The sequence below is a fragment of the Aotus nancymaae genome, unplaced genomic scaffold, assembly GCF_030222135.1.
Source record: "Aotus nancymaae isolate 86718 unplaced genomic scaffold, 86718_ANA_hifiasm-v0.15.2.pri h1tg000044l, whole genome shotgun sequence".
Lineage (NCBI taxonomy): Eukaryota > Metazoa > Chordata > Mammalia > Primates > Aotidae > Aotus > Aotus nancymaae.
Window position 1 is genome coordinate 1,369,506 of NW_026988458.1, and position 27,083 is coordinate 1,396,588.

General features: G+C 55.7%; 1 protein-coding gene across 9 annotated transcripts in view; it reads right to left on the reverse strand.

The window, feature by feature from the left end:
• Positions 1–27,083, reverse strand: part of MCF2L (MCF.2 cell line derived transforming sequence like) — a 255,816-nt gene that overhangs the window by 72,133 nt on the left and 156,600 nt on the right. For 6 of the 9 annotated variants that reach the window (XM_064361844.1, XM_064361846.1, XM_064361848.1 and 3 more), the window contains 4 exons: positions 19,659–19,749; positions 5,172–5,291; positions 1,680–1,796; positions 625–774 (listed from right to left, as the gene is read on the reverse strand). In XM_064361844.1, the coding sequence (XP_064217914.1) occupies positions 625–774; positions 1,680–1,796; positions 5,172–5,291; positions 19,659–19,749 (478 nt within the window). Of the gene's footprint in view, positions 1–624; positions 775–1,679; positions 1,797–5,171; positions 5,292–19,658; positions 19,750–20,154; positions 20,398–27,083 lie in introns of those variants that run through there. The other 3 variants (XM_064361850.1, XM_064361849.1, XM_064361847.1) reach the window with 2 other exon arrangements.

Here is a 27,083-nt window from a genome sequence, read left to right on the forward strand (position 1 = left end):
CAGGCTTTCTCACAGGGCCTGCTCCTGGTCCTCACACTGTTCTCAGGGAGGAGCGGCCACTGAGCACGGAGGCGCCGTCCTGGGGATGCACCCGCAGGTCATGGGCCTGGGTCACTGCTGCTTCAAAGCCAGCAGCATGCGGGTGGCGGCGGGGGTGCAGAACAGAGCAGGGCGCACACACTCCTCACAATACGTCCGTCCCAGCAAGCGCTGTGGACGCGTGAGCACTGCAGTGCCCTGTGCACACGAATCTAACCACGACTTCACTGCCTGCTCGGCAGAAGAAACGGGGACAGACGTCCTGTCTCTGTCACACTCAGAAGCCACAGAGACGTCTATCTGGGGGCTCCTGCACAGACGGAAAGCCGCCCTGGTCCCCCTCCTGATACCACGGCCACCTAGGGCCAACGGCTGACCCAGCACCAGCCTGTGCGTGGTAACTGCAGCTGGCATTCGACAGGGTTCCTTTCAAAAAGGAACACATTCCCTTCTCGTCCGAGAGGCTGCCCAGCTCATCGCCATCAAAAGGCATCGCAAGCCTGCTGACTTCTCGGTCTTACAGGCTGCGGATTCCAACCCCGGCACGGAAGAACCCCGCAGCTTCCGCCCAGAGCCCCCGCCTACCTTCGCCTTGTCCTTCTTCTCCGTGTGTGCACACAGCACTGAGCTTGTCGACTGCACGTCATTGGGCAGCTCTGTTTCTGCCAGCTCGGTCCCGAAGGACTGCAGCATCTGAGCCGTCTGCTTCACCATGAGGGCAAAACTTTCGATGGCCTTGGCGAGAGAGAAAGCACAGTCACACGCCTTGCGTATTGCACCCACCTCCTGCCGTCTTGAAAGCAGACACCTCGGAAACTGCCCCACGCGGACCCATCAGGAGAGTCCGGCCGATGCCACGATGGCGAACGCCCTCCCGCAGCGTGCCACCCTCCTGGGCCTCTTCAGAAACATACCAGGCACCCTCTACAAATGTGCCTGCCACCTAGAGTCACCCCCTGCCAGGCACCCTCTACAAATGTGCCCGCCACCTAGAGTCACCCCCTGCCAGGCACCCTCTACAAATGTGCCTGCCACCTAGAGTCACCCCCTGCCATGTACCCTCTACAAATGTGCCCGCCACCTAGCGTCACCCCCTGCCAGGCACCCTCTACAAATGTGCCCGCCACCTAGAGTCACCCCCTGCCACGTACCCTCTACAAATGTGCCCACCTAGGTCACCCCCTGCCAGGCACCCTCTACAAATATGCCCGCCACCTAGGTCACCCCCTGCCAGGCACCCTCTACAAATGTGCCCACCTAGGTCACCCCCTGCCAGGCACCCTCTACAAATATGCCCACCTAGGTCACCCCCTGCCAGGCACCCTCTACAAATATGCCCGCCACCTAGCGTCACCCTGGCCTGCGCCGCCTCTTCCTGTTGAGAGCAGTGAGTGCTGTAAACCACAGCGCAAGGGTTTTTCTGGTCTTCTCCAAGCCCAGAGAAAGCCACTCCCTGACTCATTGCTCATGTTACTTCTTTACAATGATGAAGGTCCACTAAGACCATCTCCTCATTCTTGGGGAAGAAAACGTCTCTTAATGTGGATGTGTTTTTGGAAAAGGCCGTGCTGTAATGCGAGAGCAATTCGTGGGTGAACTCGAGCTGGCTGCAGCCAAGCCCCAGCCCCAACGTGGCTCACCGTGCGCTGGCACAGCCACCGAGAGTGGCAGTAGTCCAGGGTCCCGCCCAGGTCCTCGGTCAGCTGCGACTTATCAATGTAACCGTGTAGGTCTGGTACGGAGCTCAGCATTATGACCTGGAGGAGAAAGGGAATGGGCGGTGGCCTTTGGGATTATTGTTGGCTCCCAAAAGAGCTGCCCTATCAGCAGAGCACCCAGCAGCACAGAGGGGACACGGCCACCTGGTCGCTGTGGGTGGCTGTGGGGACGGGGGCGTCTGGACCCTATGGGCGGTTGTGCGGACGGAGCGCTGGGCTTCGGACCTGCGTGGACCTGGGTGGGTCCCACTCGCCCGCAGGCCAGTTGCCGACTCTCTCTGTGTCTCAGCTGCCTCGTTCATAAATGCCACGCTGAGGAGCAAATGGCGCCGTTGGAGGCGCAGAGAACCCAACGGGAGTGCGGCCTGTGACGGCCGATGACATGCGCAATTGGCGTTTACACCTCCCCGGAAACACCTTCGAACAGTGCTGTGATGGAAAGGTGATCACTTTTGTCCCTGTTCCTCCCGAAAACACCCCACGGTCATTGTAGACACCAGCTGGAATCAGTACACCACTGAGGCCAGTTGGGGCGCGTGGCCCACGGTTCCTGGCTACGGTTACACGGGAAACCTGTGGTTGCGTCAGGTGCACACGCTTCTCTCCATGCGCCTTGTCTTCATTTTTCTGCATTTCTCTTGCCTTTTTTGAGGTCACTCCATCCATGGGTTTGGATAAAATCTAGGCTTGGCTTTGCAGCTGTCAGGCAGGACCACAAAACGGGTCTCCCAAGATTTAACTCAGGGGTTACTTGACACCCCGTCATGTATTATTAGATAGTGTATCAGTCTAGAGTGGGGACTCTTAACTGGGGGTGATTTTGCCAGACAGCCACAGTGGCAGGTGGTCTGGGGGCCATCGTTCTCCCTAGTCAGCCACAGCCACGGTGGCAGGGGTGCCGGGGCCACTGTTCTCCTCTAGTCAGCCACAGTGGCAGGTGGTCCGGGGGCCATCGTTCCCCCTAGTCAGCCACAGCCACGGTGGCAGGGGTGCCGGGGCCACTGTTCCCCCTACTGTCTCCTTTCTAGGGCTGAGTTCAGCACACAGCACTGAAACACAGGGTGTGCATGTTTCAACTGCATCCTTCACATGCTTCGCTCTGTAACGTCAAGAATTATCTAAGTGGGACTGTGCGTTTAAAGATGCTGGTGATGATTTTTGGGAAACCCACTTTGATGCCTCGCGGTGGCGCCATTGTGTGGGGGAGCCTGTGGCACGATGACCAGTGAGGTCGGTCTTGCTCCCTGTAACACGTGTGTGGTCACGAAGCCCGTGGCTAGTGTGCAGTGCCTCCATACAGGAGGGAAGGGCTGGGCCCGTGGAATCCTCTCTCACAACGGCCATGACACGCACACGCCACCACAAGAGGCGCTGTCCTCGGTGCTGAGCTGCACACGCATGCCCGGTGTCAGGACACGAACTCCCACTGCCCACGACTCCCTGCTCTGCACGGTTTTGTCACTGCTCGTCTCTAGAAAATAGACTGTTCAGAAACAAAGCGTTCTTGGAGGCTACAAAAACGGGGAGTGCACAGAGCTTCCCCGTGGTGGGGCATGCACAGAGCTTCCCCGTGGCGGGGCGTGCACAGAGCTTCCCGATGGCGGGGTGTGCACAGAGCTTCCCCGTGGCGGGGCGTGCACTGAGCTTCCCCGTGGCGGGGCGTGCACAGAGCTTCCCAGTGGCGGGGCGTGCACAGAGCTTCCCCGTGGCGGGGCGTGCACTGAGCTTCCCCGTGGCGGGGTGTGCACAGAGCTTCCCCGTGGCGGGGCGTGCAGAGAGCTTCCCCGTGGCGGGGCGTGCAGAGAGCTTCCCCGTGGCGGGGCGTGCACAGAGCTTCCCCGTGGCGGGGCGTGCACAGAGCTTCCCCGTGGCGGGGCGTGCACAGAGCTTCCCCGTGGCGGGGCGTGCACAGAGCTTCCCCGTGGTGGGGCGTGCAGAGCTTCCCAATCACGGGGTGTGCACAGAGCTTCCCTGTGGCGGGGCGTGCACAGAGTTTCCCCATGGTGGGGTGTGCAGAGAGCTTCCCCGTGGCGGGGCGTGCACAGAGTTTCCCCGTGGTGGGGTGTGCAGAGAGCTTCCCCGTGGTGGGGCATGCACAGAGTTTCCCCGTGGTGGGGCGTGCACAGAGTTTCCCCGTGGCGGGGCGTGCACAGAGCTTCCCCGTGGTGGGGTATGCAGAGAGCTGGGGTGTGCAGAGAACTTCCCCGTGGCGGGGTGTGCACAGAGTTTCCCTGTGGTGGGGTGTGTAGAGAGCTTCCCCATGGCGGGGCGTGCACAGAGCTTCCCTGTGGTGGGGTGTGCAGAGAGCTTCCCCGTGGTGGGGCGTGCACAGAGCTTCCCCGTGGTGAGGCGTGCACAGAGCTTCCCTGTGGTGGGGTGTGCAGAGAGCTTCCCCGTGGTGAGGCGTGCACAGAGCTTCCCTGTGGTGGGGTGTGCACAGAGCTTCCCCGTGGTGAGGCGTGCACAGAGCTTCCCTGTGGTGGGGTGTGCAGAGAGCTTCCCCGTGGCGGGGCGTGCACAGAGCTCTTGCTCATGTGGCGTGGAGGCTGTAGCAGTGCAGTCAGAGTGGGGAGGGAGGGCTGGTGCCACCTGATTCCCAGGGCACAGGGAGTAGCTTCACAGCTAGTGACCTGCACCCCAGATTCCCTGATTTCCAGCAGGGTCTGGCTGGTGTCGTAGGGGACTCCTTGTGCTGGCCCGTATGTCCCTGTTCTCTTTGTGGCAGAGAAGACATGAGCTCCCCAAAGCAGTTGACCGGGACTCTCAGGGGAGCTGGCACAGCTCGGGCTGGTGATAGGGCTGCACAGGTTCTAAGGGGCTTTGTGGGGCCTCTGTTCTTTAAAGGACAGTGGATCAAGGCTGAAGGTACTTTCTCAGTGGACAGTGTTGGGAGCTGATGCCCTGTGCCTGGCTAGGGTGGTGGCAATGGGGCAGGGGTCACCCTGTTGGCTGCTCCAGGACAGGTCCAGCCCATCCCTGCCAGCAGTGGGGCTCCCTCCCAGGTCCAGGGATGCTTACGGCCCCCTCCCCAGCCCTTCTCTCATCCCCAGGGCACAGGCAGGGTCTGGGCTGCATTCCTCGCAGGTGGGCTGGGGGAACTCTCAGCCCTCGGGGTCCCGAGTTCTGCAGCTTTCCTGGGGGCACGAATGTCATGTGACCGGTGTCCTGGTGGGAGGCCCACACCGTGGCCCATCTGAGGTGGGTGGGCTGGGGGCCGGGGGCGGGGGTGGAAGAAGAAAGGATTGCGTCTCTCCTGACAGTGTTGAGGAAGTGCAACTTCCTGCCAGCTCCTGCGGGGTTTAGCTGACTGCATGGCCCTGAAGTCGGCTCCTCGAGGATGCTGATGATCACAGATGGGGCAGGAAGGCAGTGAGCTCGATTCTGCTACCTCAGGATGGAGGCAGGGACACTTACCGGCACCTTCATCTTAAAGTCATCTCTATTGAATTTGAAAGCGATGTCGGAGAGAGTCCTTTGGAAAAATCCCGTTGGGCGAAGAACAAGGACGAGCTGCAGGTTTGCCGGGAAAGACGCCTGCGAGAGAGGGCGGGAGACAAGAGCCTGCAGCTCGCTCTGCGGATGGGACCCCCGAGTGCCATGCCTGCACCCTGGGCTGACCGGGGGGGCACAGCTCGCAGGCCGGGCGTCCTCAACGTGACATGTTTATGCTGAGATAAACACGGTAGAGATGCCAGCCTCTGTGAGGGGCATCACCCGTTTTTAAAAGAAAAGAAGAAAAGCCATCTGCCTTGGCAGAACGTTATGCTGCTTACAAACGTGAAGGTCAAAAGCTTACGCCAGTTGTTAGGGGCCGAGCTGTGTCCCCCCCAAATGGTGATGCTGAAGCCTAACTCTCGGTGCCTCAGAATGTGACCTTGGCTGGAGGCTCTTTACAGAGGTAACCAAGCTAAAACGAGGTCACTAGGGTGGGCCCTGACCCCTCGTCTCGTGGAGCACACCCAGAGAAGATGCTGGCGGAGGCCGGGGCGGTGATTTCACACCCAGGGAGACCCTGGGACAGCCAGGACAGAAGCTGGAGAGAGGCCTGGGGTGGACAGATGCTCCCCGCGGCCTCGGGACTAGCCCGCCCCGGCCACACCTGAGTTCAGACCCCATCTCTGGGGCTAGTGGGGAGTGTGCTTCTGTGCCCAGTGGTCAGTCTCTGGTTACTTTGTTACCATGGCTCCAGGAAACAAAGACACTTTTCAAATTTAAAAAAAGCAACATGGACACATACGTGTGTTACTACAAAAATAAAGATAATCTTGTGCCCTGGTGTGCACAGGTGCCCTTGCACACAACTGTATGAATTTATTTGGAAGCCGGCTGTGCCTCTTACAAGGCGGGAGACTTTGGGCAGGTCACTCCCCTTCTGTGTCTCGGCTTCTCCATCTGGAAAGTGCGGAGCGCGGCACACCCTCTCCAAGGTGAAACCGACCAAGGCGTGCGTGGCGTGCGTGGGTGCCCGCACAGAGGACGTGCTCAAAAGCCACCGTGACAGATGTGCAGCGAAGCTGCTCTCGACGCCAAGTTCTGTCCAGACGCTGAAACCCAGAGAGACCCTGTCACCGAAAAGGAAACTGAGCAACCGAGTCTGATTTCTGGATAACTAGGTTAAACGCACCTAAAGTGTGACATACGGAAAGGGTGGCGTTGCCCCGAAGCGGAAAGGAATACAGCGCACGGACCGAGGAGTGACGGACTCGCCAAGATGTCCTGGCTGGGTGTTGCCCCCTGGAAGGCCACACCTGGGTGTTGCCCACACTGGAAGGTCCAGGCTGGCCTAGCGAGGGCCATAGGACAGCCCTGAGGTCGCGAAGCAGGCGGAGGGTCTGAAGTCAGGGGGCCCGTGGGGCATGGGCCAAGGCTGGGTGCTCTGGCCACGCCGGCTGCAGGGAACGCCCCGGCTCATCTCTGCTGCTGACAACAGGGTCTCAGGCGGGAATTCTAGATCACGCACCCCAAGTTCCAACCCAGTTCTGGGATTACAACACAAGCGGCTGGGACCCCAACCAGGATCATACAATGCCTTTTCCACAGCTGTGGGGTCCTAGTGGCAAGGCCTTGACAAGCCTGTCCTCAGTCCTCAGCACCCAAACATCCACCGCGAGCTGGCGTTTCAGCTCACCCGACCGCCCTGCAGGAATTAAAACCAGAGACGTGCTTCTGGCCACATGCATACAGTAAGGGCTCGGTCACTGGGCGGCCGCCCTCTCCGTCCAGGGCGGGCGGACACTGTCCTGTCGCTGGGTGGACACTGCATGCCTTTCCCACAGGGCCCCTCCCATGGAGACCTCTGCCTCATTTGCATTGCATGGGGAGGGCAGGGACCACGGCCCTCAGTGGCCAGTACACTTGGCAGATGCTCTGTGGGTGTCTTCTGCCGAGTGGATGGGGGAGGGGAGGCTGATGGCTACCGGGGACCCTCCTGCCTTCGCTGCCCTCCACACCCATCCCCTCCACCCACGGGCCTCAGGGAAGTGCTCTGGAGGGGCCTGCATCTGAGCCCTCTCTGCCCAGTGTCTCACATGACAACCGGACGTAGACTAAGGCCACGGCCATTCACCTGTGGCAGGAGCACGCGTGGGTGAGATGCCGCGACAGACAGGCTGAATTACAAGCAGGGAGTCATGAGCTCAGCATCCGTGGGGAGTGTGCTCCTGGTGGACGGGACACCTGGGCAGTTCTTGGAGAAGCAAGGCCCTGAAAGGTGGGACGCCTCAGGGCAGGTTCTGTCTCTCAGCGACCAGAGGACTGAAAATCCCTCGCCACCGCTGTGAAATCAGCCACGGCTACTTAAGGAAAACCAGTCTTTTTCTGGAGGCACAATGAGTCATGCTCTTCTAAATTTTGCTGTAATTTTTATCACCTGGATCTTTTCGGACAGGCTGAGAGCCTGAAGTGCGGAGATGAAGCCGGGTGTGTAGGGGCAGGTGTCTGCATCTCCGGCAGGTTCAGCTCAGTTTGCCCCTGAAGCCTCTGGGAGTGGAGCGCACCTCTGCAGCCAGGCCGGCTGGTCCCCAGAGGCTCTGCCAGCTCTGCCACAACCCCTCTTCCCTGGCTCAGTTTTAGTCTTTTTGTTTTTTAAGCTGTTGGATCATTATATTAAATAGAATAATTGCAAGATCCTCGCTGAGCGAGAAGGTGCTAATCATGTGCACAGACACATACTCTGAATATACATGACAGCAAATTAAATGTTCTCTGAATTGGAGTCAACCATTTGTATTAAAAGCTGGGGAAGGGGTTAGTATAAATGGCAACTGGGTGAAGAAGTGGGGATGGGACTGTCAAGTCTTTTTGTAAATTGCTTAATAAAGTAATCATAACATTATAATAGGTTTCTATCTAATATGAAAACAATATTGCTCATTTTCTGGGCTGACCTGGATGAATTTAGTAACAGATATGTGTGATGACCACAGCATTGTAATCTGGAGGTAGAAAAAGTTCACTGGTTTCTGAGTTAATATTCTTAGTGACTCACAACAGAATCACTGTGCATATTTACCAGCACAGCTAAAGCCAACAGGACACGCTGGGAACTCTCATAACTGGGTACTTCGGGGAACCCTGTTTGAAAAACCCTCCCCAAGTTCAAAAACCTTCCCTGCGGTCCACTCAAAGCCACATCTATCCAGCTTGACATTACATATTTAATTTCAGAGCAGTTACACTTGTCCGACAGTAGCCAAAAAGCAAACACAAGTTTATATAAAAACACGCATTTGAAAGTTTGTGTCTCAGTGTTAACAGATGAAGAAACTTCAGAGGCTGAATCAGAGACGCTGACCGGGTGAGGAACGCAATGAGCACGGACACGGTTCCCGCAGATGTTTGGACGCGAGCGCTCAGGATGGCCGCTGCCATGTGCGTGAGGCCATGTCTCCTAAAACCAGTCCTAAACCACAGCATGGCCGTCTGGGGACTGGTCTGCTCGCAAACGTTCCTCTAGAAAGCCTGGGAGAAAACAATCGGCACGCACACATCAATTGCACTCCCACTCGAGAATGTACGATAATCTCCATGAGTTTCACAGGAACCAGACCTGGAGAACAGGCGTGCACCCAGGATCCTGAGACTGGACTCGAATGACATTTGGGTGGGGACTGCTATGAAAATGGGACAGTCTGCTGACTGACTGATGGGCAGGAACTCGCTGTCTCTCCCACACTCACCCCACAGCTCAAGCCAACCCCCAGGACCTCCCCACCAGCTTCTCAGCAAAGTTCTGCCATGGCTCTACCCAGCGCAGCTTGCATCTCACGGATTCGGAGCCATGTGAACTCAGAGCTCACATCGAGAGCTGAGGAATATTCAGTTGTTTTTCTGGCCACCCTGTTAACCAGCTCCCTAAGGACCAGGACCCTGAAGGGGCGTGGATGTCTCTGGGTGTGTGTGATATGTGTGTCTGTGTGATGTGTGTAAATGTCTGTGTGTGTGTCTGTGTGATTGTGTCTGCGTGACGTGTCTGTGTGATGTGTGCCCCTGTATGTCTGTGACATGTGTGTCCATGTCTGTGTCTTTGTGTATCTGTGCATGTCTGTGTGTGTGTAATGTGTGTGTGTTTCTGTACACAGTCAGTGCAAAGCCTCACCCTGCAGAGGCGGAGTAGAGGGAAGAGCACTGGAGACACAGCTGCAGGGACGCGGGAGGTGGTGGAGTAAGAAACGGAGGCGGCTCCCAGGCAGGTGTGGATGCAGACGCCAGGCGCCGACCGCTCCCCTCGAAAACACAGCCAGCCCTGCGGCCACCACCGCCACACCACCCGTTCCGGCAGAAATGGTCAGTGGACACCTCAGCCACGGGACCTTCACCCCATCCCGAGGATCACATATGCATATACACACACACACACACGTCCATAAACACACACAGACACACATCACACAGACACAGAGACACACACAGACCACACGTGACTCACCGATTACCCAGATGAAAGGATATGCACAAAGCAACTGGCTTCAACCCTTCGCAAATCTCAGTCTCACAAAGGACAGAAAGCAAAACAAAACCGAACAACTGGGTGGACTAGAGCCTGCCGAGAAGGGAAGACAGCTGGCGCAGGCATCGCCCTTCAGTGGGCCTGGGTTTTGGCAGGACGTGATGGGGCACGTCGAGAGATCCCCGTGTGCGGTTGATCAGAGGGCTGCGTTGCTGCGACGCTGACTTTCCCGTGGTTACGCCGTGGGGAGGCTGTTCTTGGGAGACACCCATGACAGCAATCCGGGATGAACAGACACGATGGCGGGGCCGGCTCTCACCAGCAACAGGTGTGTGTGTGTCTCTGTGTGTATGTGTGTGTGTGTGTTTATGTGATGTGCGTGTACGTGTACATATGTGTGTCTGTGTGACGTGTGCACATGTCTGTGTCTGTGCATGTCTGTCTGTGTGATGTGTGTCTGTATGCTGTGTGTGTGTTTGTGATGTATCTGTACATATGTGTGTGTCTGTGTGTCTACATGATGTGTCAGTTTGTGTGTGTCTCTGGGTGTGTGTGATATGTGTGTCTGCGTGATATGTGTACATGTCTGTGTGTGTGTTTATGTGACGTGTGTGTCTGTGTGATGTCTCTGTGTATCTGTGTCATGTGTACATGTCTGTGTCTATGTGTGTGTCTGTGATTGTGTGTCTCTGTATGTGTGTACGTGCATGTCTATGTATGTGATGTGTGTGTCTGTGTGATGTGTGTACATGTCTGTGTCTATGTGTATCTGTGTGTGTTATGGTGTCTGTGTGTTTCTGTATACAAACACACACACAAATGGGCACTTTGTTAACGACCACAGCTAAGGAACAGAGACGTCGGTGCTCACTGTGAGGCCCTCCCCAGTTTTCTGTAGGTCGGAAGTATTTCTAAACTGGAAGTTGAGAGGAAAAAGACACGGGGCTGCTGCGGCTCATGCCTGTTTTCGTCCACGTGTGGAGCAGCCACATCTTCCCTCCCTCTCAATCCAACCTTAACTCAAACCCTCAGCCACCCGAATGCAGGGGCTCTGCCTCCCGCGCCGTGAGCTCTGAGCTGCACGAAATAAATCAGGCAAATACTCTCACTCCAGGCATCAAGGGGAGTGAGGAGCAGCGCTGGAGAAGCCTCAGCGAGCAGCCCCGCCCCTCACCGGCAAGGCCTGGCTCCGGGTTTGTCTGTCGGGAAGTCGGCGTGGCCTGTGGGATCCACGGCCCCTCCCATGGAGCCTGGCGAGGCACCTGGTCTCAGGGGTCCCCAGCCTCCTTCCTCTTCTCTGTGAGAAAAAGCTCCTGACTGAGCCTGGGTCCCAGAGCTCTTCCTTTTTCTCTGTTCGTCTTTTTTAAAAAAAAGTTTCTGCGTTGACCTGACAGATCATGACTGTATCTACTCTCACGGGACAGTGATGTTCTGCTACAGGTATCCTGGGTGGGATGATTACATCAAGCCAATTAACTGGTCCGCCACCTCACCCACTCACTATTTTTCTGAGCTGAGAGCCTTTAAAATCGATTCTTTTAGCAACTCTGAAATATACATTTGCTGCGGATGGAATGTTCATCCCTGTGACACCTGGAAACTCGTGGTGCATTGAGAGGCGGTGAAGACTGGGTCAGGACGGCCCCACCCTCGTGAGTGGGTTAATCCATCCATGGGGTCAGGGCTCCATGGGCTGTCCTGGGGGTGGGCGGGGGCCTGGTGGCTTTATAAGCAGCAGAAGGCAGCCCTGATCTGGCTCACTGTCCCTGCCAGGCAAGGCCCCCCACCGCCTCGGGACCCACCAGCAAGCTCCCAGCAGCTGCGGCCCCTCAACTGTAAGACCTGAAATTCTTGTCAAGGGCCCGGTTCCAGATACTCACACACAAGCAGCAGACCTGGACTAAGACGACCTTTTATTCACCGTGTCCCTCCGAGGTCTTTCGAGAGAGAACAGAGTGACTGGTGCTGACGTTACTAGACACCTGGATTCCACGTTCCAGGAAACACACCCAGAGGAAGGGCTGGGCCTCTGGATCTCCCGCCCCTGCTAAAGATCCTCAAGGTTGTTAATCCTCGCTGGGGTCGGAGGAGCGACCCTTTGGATGAGGGACAGTCGCTTAAATGGAGGCTCTCAGTGTCATGGATTCATGTCTTACGGTCGAGGGGCCGCAGCTGCTGAGATCTCTCTTGCTGGAAGCCTCACGGGCTGCCTCCTCCACAATACTCTGCATGAACCGGCACTGCCCACCCCGTGGCCCTGGGACCCCCGGAGCAGGGAGAGAGCTCGGGCTTCAGAGACAGGAAGGCCTCGGCCGGCCCAGCGCTGCCCCACCCCATCGGCAGGTTCCCTTGTCGCCCCAAGCCCAGCTCCTCCACCTGTAGTCTGGGGCTGATGGACGTGCTGGGTGTGCTGAAATGCATTGGCCACAGTAGCTGGTGCGCAGGAGACGCCCGGCAGGTCCTGGTTCCCGGGGCTGTGCTTACTGAGCAGGTGCTTGCTGTGCACAGCGGTCCTGTCCTGAGAAAGCCCAGCCACCGTGGGAAGAGCTGGGTCCCCCCCGGTGACCATGGTTACTCAGCGTGCATTTTAGCTGCCTGCCCTGCAGGACAGTCTTGCCTCTTCAGAGAGGGGCACACGGACCTGGCTGTCTCTCCTTGGCAGCCTGTGCTCTCACCTCTCATCCCAGAGCTGCTCTGTGTTCCAGGGGAAGCTCCTCGCCCCCCACTCTCCATCTGAACAACTCCTTCTCCCGTCAGGCTCTCATCAAGCATCACCTCCGCCGAGAAGTCCTCCTGGAGTCAGCACCGCTCCCACCACCACCGTTCCCCCCACCCCCACAGTCAGCTCCTCTGCAGCCCCAGTAGCCGGCACGGGGGAGGTCCAGTCACAGGGCCGCAGACAAGCGTACTTTGCCAGTGTGAGGGATCTGCTGGACGACCTGGAAGTCCGGGATCCCGCAGACACCTCGCTTTCTACTGTTCCTGCACATGCAGACTGCACTGGCATCACAGGAAAAACCAGAGTTCTGGTCCCATGCAGACTGAAAACTAGATTCACTTTCTCCAGCCACATACTGGAGGATCTAGATTTAGTTTGATATAAACACAAATGTATAAAATCCAAAAATAAATCACAAAATCAGAAAGTGTGAACACGCACACACGGTACAGTGGAAGGGGGTTAGATTTTGCAACGGCATTTTATAAAAGATGCATCTATCCGAGGACTGTGCCACTGCTGGGCTAAGGGAGAAGAGGCGTGTGAGTTCTCAGAGGAGGCTCTCGTCCTTCCTGCCTTGCTGGGTGCTTGAACCCCCGCGTGGGTAGCCGTGAACGTACCCTGTTCCTGCACGCCCTCAGCACCACACGGGCTTTGCTCTGGATGGAGGCACAGGGACCCTGGTTTTGGGAACACTGGATTTTGGCTCTTCCAATGTCTTATTTTTCGATTCCAAGCCATGCTGAAGGCATCCAAAAAAGAAAAAAGCACACCCCAAATTAGGGAACGCTCAGCTCCTAAGACAGCACATGTGGTGGCTAAAAATAGCCCCGATCACAGCGCATTATGTAAGTGCTGCGTCTCCCTCAGTGGCTGAGTGCTTGGAGGTGCGGTCTCTGCCCTGGGCTTGCTGTGTGGCGCCCGCAGCACTGTGAGCCGAGCACCCCGGTGGGGTCGGGCAGCTGGAGCCTGTGGCTGTTTGGAAACTGCTTGAGGACCCGGCTGGGCTGGTGCTAAGTGCTAGTTTTCCCAAAGCCACTTTAGGCGGAAGGCGAGGCCACCAAAGCCTGCTGTCGAGGCCGGGAGCACAGGGGGTGGCGTCCAGGTGGCCCTGCAGGCACTGCTTGGTGCCCCCATGTCAGGTTAATTGCACCATCTCCAAACAACTGAACCAAGATGCTCAAGTGGTAATCCCTGGTCTGCCCTCTCCGGGCAGTGAGCAGCCCATGGACAGAGCCTGGGGCCTTCTCGCAGCTCCACCACCCACCCCTTCCCCTCTACAGAGACCTGTACCCCTCCCAGTCTGCCCGGCACCCAGGCTCGGCCAGGTCCATGGCTGCCCTCGCTCCCTTGCCCAGTGACCCCCTGAGCCTCAGCACGTGCACAGTCAGCTCCTATGACAGCGCCGCCACCACCTGCCCCCCAACCGCCTGCCCCCTGGGCCTCGTGCCCCACTTCTCCTTCATGAAACCAGGGCTCCGAGCTCTGTGTTCCCTGCCCACCATCACCGTCTCCTGCAGGCTGCTCATGCCCCTCCTGCACCAAACCCTCCCGGAGGCAGCCTGGCTCCTGGGCAGCAGGGGCCTGGGGACAGGAAGACAGCCCCTCCAGGGTCACGACCCAGGTGAACGGGGTCTGGTGTGTGGGGCCTGACTCTGCCCCCTCCCCACGGCTCAGACGCCCTCCCAGCCACTCCTTGCCACCCCTGCCTGTGACCCCATCGAGGTTCCCTCAACTGTCCACACCCAGCTGTGGGTGTGCCTCGCTCATTTCCTCCCTCACATCCGTGACACCCGGGCAGTGCCCGGGACAGAGAAGCTCCTCAGAACGTGCTGACTACACAAATACAGTCTGTGTAGTAACACGACCGTAAATTCTCATGGCAAGAAAGCACTGGCGGTCACACAGAATTCTGGGTGATTTTGCTGGAAAAATGCTAGCTTCTGTTGCTTCCAAACCAGTGCTGGTGAACTCTGAGAACGAAAGGAAGAAAAATAGAAAAAGCCACATTTTTGTGGTATAAGAATCACTGCAAAAATAAAAACTCAAACACTAACTGTTCAGTTATGATGTTCACAAGACAGAGCTTTCAAGATGAGCCAATCTGCTTCGGAAACTAACCCTCTCACACCTGCACCTGCTTCAGACTCACCCGATCACACCCGCACCTGCTTCAGAAATTCACCCGATCACACCTGCACCTGCTCCAGAAACTCACCCGCTCACACCGCACCTGCTCCAGAAACTCACCCGCTCACACCTGCACCTGCTTCAGAAACTCACCCACTCACACCGCACCTGCTCCAGAAACTCACCCACTCACCCGCACCTGCTTCAGAAACCCATCCGCTCACACCCACATCTGCTTCGGACTCACCCACTCACACCCGCACCTGCTTCAGAAACTCACCCGCTGACACCCGCACCTGCTTCAGAAACTCACCCGCTGACACCCGCACCTGCTTCAGAAACACCCGCTCACACCTGCATCTGCTTCAGAAACTCACCTCCTCACACCCGCACCTGCTCCAGAAACTCACCCGCTCACACCCACACCTGCTCCAGAAACTCACCCACTCACACCCACACCTGCTTCAGAAACTCATCCACTCACACCCGCACCTGCTTCAGACTCACTCGCTCACACCCACACCTGCTTCAGAAACTCACCCACTCACACCCACACCTGCTTCAGAAGCTCACCAGATCACACCCACACCTGCTTCAGAAACTCACCTGCTTCTCACACCCACACCTGCTCCAGAAACTCACCCGCTCACACCCACACCTGCTCCAGAAACTCAGTCGCTCACACCCACACCTGCTCCAGAAACTCACCCGCTCACACCCACACCTGCTCCAGAAACTCAGTCGCTCACACCCACACCTGCTCCAGAAACTCACCCGCTCACACCCACACCTGCTCCAGAAACTCACCCACTCACACCCACACCTGCTCCAGAAACTCACCCGCTCACACCCACACCTGCTCCAGAAACTCAGTCGCTCACACCCACACCTGCTCCAGAAACTCACCCGCTCACACCCACACCTGCTCCAGAAACTCAGTCGCTCACACCCACACCTGCTCCAGAAACTCACCCGCTCACACCCACACCTGCTCCAGAAACTCAGTCGCTCACACCCACACCTGCTCCAGAAACTCACCCGCTCACACCCACACCTGCTCCAGAAACTCAGTCGCTCACACCCACACCTGCTCCAGAAACTCACCCGCTCACACCCACACCTGCTCCAGAAACTCACCCACTCACACCCACACCTGCTTCAGAAACTCATCTGCTTCTCACACCCACACCTGCTTCAGAAACTCACCCACTCACACCCACACCTGCTTCAGAAACTCATCTGCTTCTCACACCCACACCTGCTTCAGAAACTCACCCGCTCACACCCACACCTGCTTCAGAAACTCACCCGCTCACACCCACACCTGCTTCAGAAACTCACCCGATCACACCTGCACCTGCTCCAGAAATTCACCCACTCACACTCGCACCTGTTCCAGAAATTTACCTGCTCACACCCACACCTGCTTCAGAAATTCACCTGCTCACACCCACACCTGCTTCAGAAATTCACTTGCTCACACACACAGTGAGTGGAACGGGACACTCGGCAGCTGAAGATCAACATCTAAACCACGGGTCTGCTGGGGGCTGCTTCGCTATCTTGCAGGGTGACCTTGCAGAAATACTCTGCTTTTAGAAAATAATTTCTGTATTTCTTAAAAAGCGACCTTGTATCTGGGGAAGCTCTTGTCATCTAACCTGGGAGTGACTAATCTGAGAGACACACATGATGGATGATGCATGTGTGAGGGCACGGTGGCACCTGTAGTAAGGCATGTGCAGAGGTGCCGTGGCACACGTGAAGTGTAAGCAGGGGTGCCGTGGCACACGTGGTGAAGTGTAAGCAGGGGTGCATTGGCACACGTGAAGGATGAGCGGAGCACCATGGCACATGTGACGAGGCATGAGCAGGGGCGCCATGGCACACAGTGAAACATGTACAGAGGTGCCATAGCACACGTGGTGAATTGACGCATGATCAGAAGCGCCATGGCACACGTAGTGAAGCATGTGCAGAGGCATTGTGGCACACATAGTGAGGCATGAGCAGAAGCACCATGGCACATGTAATGAAGTGTGAGAGGGGCACCGTGGCACACGTAGTGAAGCATGAGCAGAAGCGCCGTGGCACATGAAGTGAAGCGTGAGCAGGGGCACCATGGCACACATAGTGAAGTGTGAGCAGAAGCGCCGTGGCACATGTAGTGAAGTGTGAGCAGGGGCACCGTGGCACATGTAGTGAAGCGTGAGCAGGGACGCCGTGGCACACTTAGTGAAGTTTGAGCAGAAGCATCGTGGCACATGTAGTGAAGCGTGAGCAGGGGCACCATGGCACACATAGTGAAGCATGAGCAGAGGCGCCGTGGCACATGTAGTGAAGTGTGAGCAGAGGTGCCGTGGTACATGTAGTGAAATGTGAGTAGGGATGCCATGGCACACATAGTGAAGTTTGAGCAGAAGCGCCGTGGCACGTGTAGTGAAGTGTGAGCAGGGACGCCGTGGCACACTTAGTGAAGTTTGAGCAGAAGCGCCGTGGCACATGTAGTGAAGTGTGAGCAGGGATGCCGTGGCACACTTAGTGAAGTTTGAGCAGAAGCATCGTGGCACACGTAGTAAAGTGTGAGTAGGGCATCATGGCACACATAGTGAAGCGTGAGCAGGGACGCCGTGGCACATGTAGTGAAGTGTGAGCAGGGACGCCGTGGCACACGTAGTGAAGTGTGAGCAGGGCATCATGGCACACAGAGTGGAGCATGAGCAGAGGCACCGTGGCACATGTAGTGAAGTGTGGCCTCCCAGAGAAAGGAGCGGAGCGGGAGCCCAGGCAAAGAGACCCTGGCTTGGGAGCCGTGTGTGAGTGATGGGCTGTGGTGGGCATGTGAAGATGCAGGTGCGTGGACCCCACAGACATGGAGGGCACCCAGGTGCGTCCTCATACCCTTGAGCGTCCTGGCATGGACGCCGACTCCTGCCACCACGTCTTGCTGAGAGACGTCCTGAGGGCTGGCTTATATTGGTGGCAGATAAGTGTGAAAGATGTGGCTGTAGCAGTGTTGTCTGTTCTTTCAACGATGACACGCTTGCTGGGAACATCGTGGGACCCGCCCAGGACTGATGTATGCTTTCTAGAGCATCTGTTGTCCATCCATGTGTGTCTGACCCCGTGGGTTCTTACGATTTAATTTTTAGAACCGTCTATGACATCATGTGCAAACGCATTTAAAATGTGCAATCATGAAAAGGACACATTGCTGTTAGCTGGTGATGGCTTATCTTAAGAACTTTCTACATTTCTGGGGACATTTGATATGGGTGGGATTTTTGTCCCCTCCAAATCTCATGTTGAAATGTGATTCCCAGTGTCGGAGGTGAGGCCTGGTGGAGGTGATTAAATCACAGGGTGTCCCGTCATGAACGGCTCAGCGCCATCCCTTCGGTGATGAGTGAGTTCTCGCTCAGAAAGTTCACTCCAGATCTGGCTGTTCAAGCCCAGGACCTCCCCCTTCTCTCTCGCTCTCTCTCACTACCTGACACAGGCTCCCACTGCCTTCCACCGTGACTGGAAGCTCCCTGAGGCCTCCCCGGAAGCTGAGAAGACGCAGGTGCCAAGCTTGTGCAGCCTAGCTGTGAGCCAATTACACCTCATTCTTTGTCAATTACCCGGCTCAAGTATTTCTTTATAGTGACGCAAAAGCAAACAAATGCAGTGTTACAGGAAGGGAAGGCTGATTATATACACATCTACTTTTTTGGAAGCATCCTGAAGTGTTCCGAATTATTTCAGATAACGATGCCATAGGCAGCGTGCTCCAGGTTGGGGCAGCGCCAGAGACGGGCCAGCCGCGGTGAGGGGCAGGGGGTGCGGTGGGGGTGCAAGGAGACACTTCATTCCAAAGACTCCGGTGAGAACCAGCGGCCCAGTGACAGGCTCTCGCCAAAACGATGGAGGTTGTGGGCGTCCGGGCAGATGTGGGGCCTCTAATTCTTGTGAAAGATGAAGGAAGGAGGGAATGGGCAGGGAAAGGGATGGCGTCTTTCGCTACACCCAGAACCTTAGCGCAGCAGCCACTAGAGGCCGGGGAACCCAAAGATGGTTTGAACGCAGGACCTGGGAGAATCGGACTTCACCAGGGTTTGGGGAATGCTTGGAGCGGTTGTGCCATCCCAGCTGAGGACCCATGGTCCCAGGTCACCTCCAGGCAGACAGGCAGAGTTTTTTCAGATAATGATGCCATAGGTAGCGTGCGCCAGGTTGGGGCAGGGTCAGGAAAAGGGGCCAGCCGCGGTGAGGGGCAGGGGGTGCGGTGGGGGTGCAAGGAGACGCTTCATCCCAAAGACTGACCAGCTGACTAAACCCTCTTATTTTTGGTCCTTTGGCTGCAATGAAACTTGGACTGACAGGCGCAGAGAGCGTGGGTGAGAAACACGCCGGGGTTGTGCACACGGGTGAGAGCTACCAACAAAAATTAGACTTGGGGGCTTTCTGCTGACTTAATTCCTTCCCTCCTAAATGGTTACTCTGGGTTAAAACCAACAGCAAACCCAGCTGCTCCTCCGCCACGGAAGGCAGCGTGCAGAATCTGCAAACAGACTCTCAGACGCCATGGGAAGGTCCTTGGGAAGGAGGATAGCTCCACGCAGGGCTGGGCTGCCGGGAAAGGGAGGCGGTGGCGGTTCGTCCGTGTCACAGCTAAAGATAGATGGCCTGATTTGGAAAGGAGAAAATCACTGAGAAAAACTGTGCAGTACTGCTTCAAACGCAGCCCGGAGCGTCTCTGCACACACCCACTGCTGCCTAGCCAGGCTTGCTGTGCTCATGAAAGAGAGAGTGCAGGTTCAACGTGAGCGTCTCAGACGCGCTGTTCAGAAACAGATGGGCTGCCCTGCCCGGGGAAATTGTTTTCAAGTCACCCTGGGCTCCCTAAAAGTTCCCCTAACTGCGAAAACCCACACACAGGCACCAGCTCCTCAGGAGCCCAAGCAGGGGGGCCTTGGCGCCGGCCTCCACCTGCCGGGCTGGGATCTGTCCCCGTCAGCACGAGGCAGGAACTGCGGAGCTGCGGCGCCGAGAGGAAGAGGACCCTGCGGTCACGCAGCCCAGGGAGGGGCCGGGCACAGGGCAGAGCCCCGGTGGAACTTACTGCGATGCGCAGGACGGACGCCTTCACGGAGGTCCATTTGTCCCGCCGCCGGTCTATCACCAGGATGAATCCGATGCCAGCGTCCTGCAGGCTGCAGTGAGGAAGAGACGCCGCCGTTAATGTGTGCAGGCGGGAAGCCGGCTGCCCACGAAACCCCCAGGAAAACCTCCCGGGAAAGCGGTCCCCCTGTATTCTTGATGCCACTTCTGCAACACCAGGGAGAGTGATACCACGCAGGGGTCTCGGCAGAGCACGGCGTCTCCTCGGGGGCCCCTGCAGCCCCATCCCCACAGTCCCAGAACCTGCTCTTATCTCAGGAAGGGCAGACACTTTCAGTGCGTTCTCAGCCTAACATCAGCCACCTCAGTTCCCACATCCAGGCAGAACCACCTCTCCCGAGCTCAGTCATTCTACATTCCACAGTAACAGCCGAATCATTCTCCTTTCCTGAGTGACCAGCTGACTAAACCCTCCAAAACAGTCCTATGGCGCATACATCACACTGGTCCTGGCATCTGAGGTGCCCGTGCCGGTCCCTGTCAAGGATTCGCTCGTGGTGGCATTGCTACGGTGCTGGGAGAAAATCCCCCAGACATCCAAAGGTTCCCAGGCATCTGCCGGAAACAGGAGCACAGACAGCGCACTCTGCGACAGCCACATCTGTGACAGAGACCACACTTGCGCGTTGTGTAACCACAGCCTCCGTCCTCGGCTCAGGCTGGCGGCAGGAGCCTGAGTCACGGAGTAGAGGCGGAGAGGCCTCTTCCGCGGGCCCACTCGGCAGCCAAGCCAATTGCGCGATGCCAGCAGCTGCTGCCACCAGCCAATCCACAGCAGAAACAAGCACACGGGCACGCCTAAGGCTGGGCTGGAACTGCTGATTTCCAAGTCTCTGAACATGTCCTGGGTTTACATGAAAATCAGAATTCTACAGGACACAGATCAATTATGCAGTCCGTGAGAACGCTCTGCATGCTGTAAGCATCATTAATGAAGCCAGGGACTTAAGCCGATGTCTCAGACCCTTCTGACACTCGGATTTAAAGACAGAAACAGCGACCCCCAAGACCACGAAGACACGGCAGCGACCCCCGAATGTGCGTGGGTGCGTGGCTGTGTGCGCTGCTGGCTTCTGTGTCCCTGTCTGCACCTGAGAGTGAAGAACTCCTCATACACGTGGAAGTTCGATTCAATACCAGCAGAAACCTTCTGGGTAAGTGCATGAATAAACATCAGCTTTCATTCAAAGCAGTGTTCTGCAGTGGGCCTGCACGCACGGGGAGTCAGCCCCTCCATTTCACATCTGTGGGGGCACACACAGAATTCATTTTCTGATCTGGCCTAGTCTCATGGAGCTAAGATTTTTTTTAAGTTATATTTTCAGCATGGTGGTTCACACCTGTAATCCCAGCACTTTGGGAGGCTAAGGTGGGTGGATCACTGGAGCCCAGGTGTTCAAGACCAGCCTGGGCAACATGATGAGAATTGCAAATATTAGCTGGGTGTGGGGGTGCGGGCTTCCTTGGGAGGCTGAGGTGGGAGGATTGCTTGGCCCAGGAGTTTGAGGCTGCAGTGAGCTGTGAGGGCAATACTGCCCTCCAGCCTGGGCAACAGCGAGACTGTCTCAAAAAAAAGAAGTAAATAATTTTTCATATTTCCTTATTTACTTCCTGAGTCTGAGCACTTTGAGACTTTTTCTGAACTGTGAGACGCAGTAGGTACAGGAAATCTTACCCCCGTTTCGACCTGCGTGCTCCCTTGGGAGAGGCACAGAGTTACAAGTTATCCTCCAGAAACAGGCGCTAAACGTCCGTTTTCCACAACGGGACCTTGGATACGCCAGGTCACAGAGACAGAACCCAGCTCCCCTCCCTCCTGCCCCAGGCGGTGTGGTCAGAGCTGCCTTTGGACTCCAAGCCAGGGAGCCAGGCCCGGAGCTTTCTGGGTCCTAGTCCTCCTAGAGCAGAGCAGAAAAGGGCCCAGGACGACTGACTTCTGCTGAGCACATAATCCCACTCCTCCCAGGGTGAAGGAAAGAAGAGCCCAAATGGTCAATTTCCACTGAGCACACGATCCTCAGACCAGAGAACCCACTCAAGTGCTCTCAAGTCCCGAAGCAGGGGTCCCAGAAACACGCCAAGCTGCCCATCTGCAGGGTTTGCTAAAGAGCCCCTGCCGAGGGGCCGTGGGTCGGGCCAGAGGGGCTCACCGCCTCTGTGACACTGGCAGGCTCTGCCGGGCTCTGCAAAGGCATCGCCCTGGACAGGTGATTCAGCTGTGAACCACCTCTGCTTCCTTTTCTGCAGAAATGAGGACAGTCATGGAATCCACCCCGGGGGTTACCATGAGAGTGAAATGAAGCCACTGAGTGTGCTGCGACCCGAAACGCTGGCTGAGCAGCATCACTGTTTTGCAGAGTGACAAAGCCTGACTCAGTTTCTCCCTGGAATAGAGCTCGGATTGGGGTGGAATCTCAGCCTCTGTGTCAACCAATGAATCCCCTCGGTACTCCATAACAGGCTAGGACCAGCAACCGTGATCACGACTGCCGCGTGAGAGCTGCTGGACGCAGAACACGCCCCCCAGACTTCTGTGACCCAAACACACTCGATTCCAGCCATGGAGCTCCTGCCTCAGTGTCCGCAGCGCCCAGTGCCCCTACATCCAGCTACTCATGCCATTAGGTGCATGTCTATCTCACACCCAGGCAGTGCAGGCTGATGCCGCAGCCACGAAAAGATGCCACGCACTCCCAACGCCACTGGGAGGCAGCCCGGCCTGCCTCGCGGGCGCTTCCACTGACTCTATGTGTACACGACTCGAGTTTAAAAAGTTCTAGGATATAAAAATCTTTACGTTACATTGTAATGGGAACACCAGTACACAAATAGGCACCTGTTTTCAACGAGAAACCAAAGTTACCAACAAAAGACATTTTTTCGAAGTCAAAATTGTAAGTGAAATGCCAAGTGCTGTGAATTTATTCAACTCACAAAAACGTGCACTAGAAAAGCAGCTTCTGAGCAAGAAGGACGGACTGGTTTCCCGGTGGCGGTCCTGGGCTCGGCTGCGGAAGGGGTGGCGCGTGCGTGGGACCACAGCGCCAGTTCCTCCTGCCCGGGCCGTGCTCACCATGGTGGGTGCCGGCACAGGGAGTGCGCGGGAACAGTGAGGGCGGGAGGCTCGCTTCTTCAGGGAGAGGGACTTGTCCTCCGGGGCTGCCATGGACCAGGCAGTGAGCCAGCAGCCCTATAGATATTCACCAAGCTCCGGTGACCATCCCAAGAGGCCGGTGCTACGATCCTCTCCAGGCACAGAAGGCTTTAGTCACTCGCCCAAAGTCACACAGCTGTGAGCATGGACAAGGGAACCTGGCGCAGGTGCCACGTGTGCTGCTGTTAAGGCCACACCCACCCTGGCGGCCTCCTAGTGCTCCCACCGAGCAGGGGCCCAACCCCAGATGCCCACACAGCAGCACTCAGCCTCCTGCTCTGCATAACGCCCACTATGACCTTGCCCCCTGCACAGGGCCCAGGTGGACACTCGTCCACGCCTCCTCTCGGTCTCCTCTCCCACCACGTTTCGGGAACACCGACTCAGAAGGTGCTGATGCGAGGATGTCAGGAGCCCCTGGCGCCTCCTCTACGCATATGGACTGTGGTCCTGAGGGCAGGGCCACGCAATCCCCACTGTGGTGCATGGCTTTCCTGAGGCTGCACTGCCCAAAACCGTAAGGCAGGACCTGGATCTGCTCACAGAATCGAGGACCGGGGCTCACGGAGCTCGGATATACGCCCACATCTGTGGCCTCCTGTGCCTGAGGGAGAGGGTGGTGTGGCTCCTGCCTAATTCCAGCAGGAAATGATCCCCAGGGTCCCCAGAGGCAGGAAGGTGGTGCCGCAGGAGTTGGTGAAATAACTCAAGCTGGCAGCCATCCAGAAATGCCCTGAGTACCCGGGGCAGGAACGTGCCCACAGGCACTCCAACATCGGCCTCCAACTCCGCAACAGTTGTCCCTGGAGGGGACGCCCTGGCTGGCCGCCCGGCAGCTAAGTCTGAGGCTAATGAGATCACTTTTGGCCCAAAAAAGGCCCAGAGGTCTCATAAACGGTTTCAGGAACGTTCCAATCACTGCATCTTCTCTGACAGAGGCCCAAACTGCTCAGGGCTCCAGAGTGACCTTGGGAGCCGTGTGGTCCCCCACCCACGTGGGCAGGCAGCCAGCCTGGGTGTGCTGACCACAGCTCACTGGACAGAAGCGGGGCGTGAGGGGCACTCTGGATGCAGAGGTTGGCTGCTCCCTGCCAGTGGGGCGGGGAGGCCCCGGCACCACGTTCCCCCGGTGCCTGGCCATCTGCCTTTGCTGCGTCGACGTGGTGGGGGCAAGGAGGATGCTTCGCCCCAGGGCCGGGGCAGGCGGAGGCCAGGACACTGGAGCAGCAGCGCTCAGGAATCAACAGCGTGTGGCCGGGAGGGGCTGAGGGGACATGAGGCCCAGGCGGGAGGAAGGGGGCCCTTGGTGCCTTTGCTTCTCAAGAGTCAACCTGCACCCAAGATGGGAAGAGGAACCCAGGAGAAAGGTCCCTGAACAGCAGGGTGGCTGTGTCCTCAAGAAAAGCAAAACGAACACACAGAGGACCCTCCCTGCACCGTGCGGCTCAGTTACCTCGGCCCATCTGGGATGGAGGCGGCGGCGCCTAAGCTCTTTTCCTTGGAGGACACCTTTCTTTACGGGAATATTTTGTCCAATTCTAATGCACATCACGCAAAAGCACAGAGCGTGAGTGATGGCAGTGAGTGCCCAGACTGAGAGGCCGTTCCCTTCACCCAGGGTGCCCCGTCCCCACGCCCGTCACCATCAATTCGTCTTGCCTGCTGTTGAATTTTGACCAAATAAAAATATACAATATGTGCTGTTTTGGTGTCTGGCTTCTTTCAGCATTGCGGGATTCACCCACGGTGTTGCACTGGGGCGTCTGTTCATTCTTGTTGCTGGGTCACGGTACACATATATGATGACATATGATTTATTAATAAATTGTGCTCTTAATGGGCATTTGGGTTGTTTCTAGCTTGGGGTTAAACTGAATATGACAATGAGCATTCTTACGCATGTCTTCTAGTACACACAACACACACTCCTGCTGGACAGGTTCCTACTGTATTTATGAAGATGTGGACAAATATACACCCGCCAGAAAGGCACGTGACTTCCAGTTGCTCCATGATTCTGTCAGCACTGGATACTGTCTGTCGGTAGCATTTTGGCCATTCTTGTGGGTGCAGACTGGTGCCCTGATATGGCTTTAATTTGCATTTCCCAGAGGCAGGATGCTTCCTCCTATGTTTATGGGCTATCCTCTTTCATGAAATGCTGGTTCACATCTTTTTGTTGTTTTTCTACTAGGTTCTCTTTTTCTGGGTGTGTAATTCTCTGTATAAGCTAGACACAAGTTTCTTCTTTGATGCATACATTGCAAACATCTGCTGGCTTTCTGTGTCAATCTCTTCATGGTGCATTTTGATGAAAAGAGTCACTTAACTTTAATGTAGCCCAACTTACTGACCTTTTCCTTTCTGGTAATTGCTTTGATAACTGCTTTTTAAACCTTGTATAAGAAATCTTTTCTTACTCTGAGGTAGGCATTTTCCTATGTTTGTCTACAATAGAGGCTATACTACTTTAGCGTTCACATTTACACCCGTGATCTATCTGGAATTAACTTTTGCATGCGGTGTGAGGCAGGGATCAGCATTCATAATTTCCCACACGAACAGCCAATCACATCCCCTCCTCTTACTGAGGCCGTTCTTCCCCCCGCCCCTGTGTTACAGTATCACTTTTGAAATAAATGGAGAGACTGTAGATGTCTGTGTCTGGATTCTATATTCTGCACTGCTGCTCTTCTGTTTACACCATCTGTATTAATCACCGTCACTTTAATAATATGTCTTGATATTTGGCAGTATCAGCTTCCAACTTTGCTCTTTAAAGTTGGGTTGACTCTTCCTCACCCCTTACATTTTCTTATAAATGTGTGATGTTCACACCTAAATAAAGAAAAACCTACTGGAATTTTATTTGGGAATTGCATTCAATCTATATGTCTATTTAGGGAGAGTTGACATTGTTATAACACTAATTGTCTTCTAATCTGTGAACTAAAATATTCCTCCATTTATTCGTGCTACTTTAATTTCTTTCAATAACATTTTGCAGTTTTCTGCTTAGAAGTCTTGCACATTCTCATTAGGTATGATTTTATTCCTATGTACTCAATTTTGATGTCATTATAAGTGGTATCTATAGATTTCATTTTCCAATTGTACATTGTTGGCATACATAAAAATACGAAAATACAATTAAGTTTAGTATATCGGCCCCTAGCCATCGGCCTTGCTAAATTACTCAGCTTAAGAGTTTGTTACTTAATTTGGATTTTCTTCATACATAACCACATTGTCTACAAATAATGGATATCTGTGTTTCTTACTGTTTCAATCCTTAAGGCTTTTATCTTATTTTCTTGTTGTCTTGTCTGCCTGGTACCTCCAAGCACAATCCTGAACAGAAACGGGAACAGTGTCCCTGATCTCTGGGGCAAAGTGTCCAATATTTCACCATTAAATGCAGAAAGTGGAGCTCACGTCTGTGAAATTCCAGAATCTGGCTCCCCAAGTCCTGGCTGCCGCTGGAGCCTCTCGATCCCTCCAACAGATTTTTAAATAAAATTTCACCCAGGTTTTACATGGGCTCTGGTAGAAATAACAGTTGGTTACAAGATACTCTATTACAGCCAGAACAGAAGTCGGATAGTGGGTTTTAAACCTGTTTCCATCCAATAGAAACATTTACATGAACGATGACAAATGAAACTCAGGTGGAAAGGGGTATCCTGGCTCTGAACCAGATCAGTCTGACCTGAGTCTCTGGCCCCACGCCTTGCAGATGTGCAGCCACCTCTTCAAGCCTCCTACAAAGGGTGCCGCTGGGAAGAGGTGGTTTCACCTTCGGTTACAGTTCCCTACTTCCCCAGAATTTCTGTTCTGCACCCTGTCTAGCTCGACCCTGCCCTGGCCTGCCCTCCACCTTCCACGCCTAGGGGCTCAGCAAGAGAAAGCACAGGTCTTCTCAGGCCGCTCCTGGATATTCTGATGTGGTGATTCGACAGTGGGGCCCGGAACTCACGGTTGGTAAAAGTTCTCCTTGGTATCTGAACCCCATGGATCGGATGAGAATAACACAAATAGAGACTGGGGGTCCTCTGAGAGTCAGGATCTGGTGGAGGGGTGTGGGGGCCGCCTGCCTGCAGCAGCCGGAAGCCAGGAGGAACACAAGGGGAGTGATATCACGGACGCCTGCATGAGAATGGCGTGAGCTCAGAGGGCTCCTGGGTGAGGACCGGCCTCTGCGACGCAGGCACT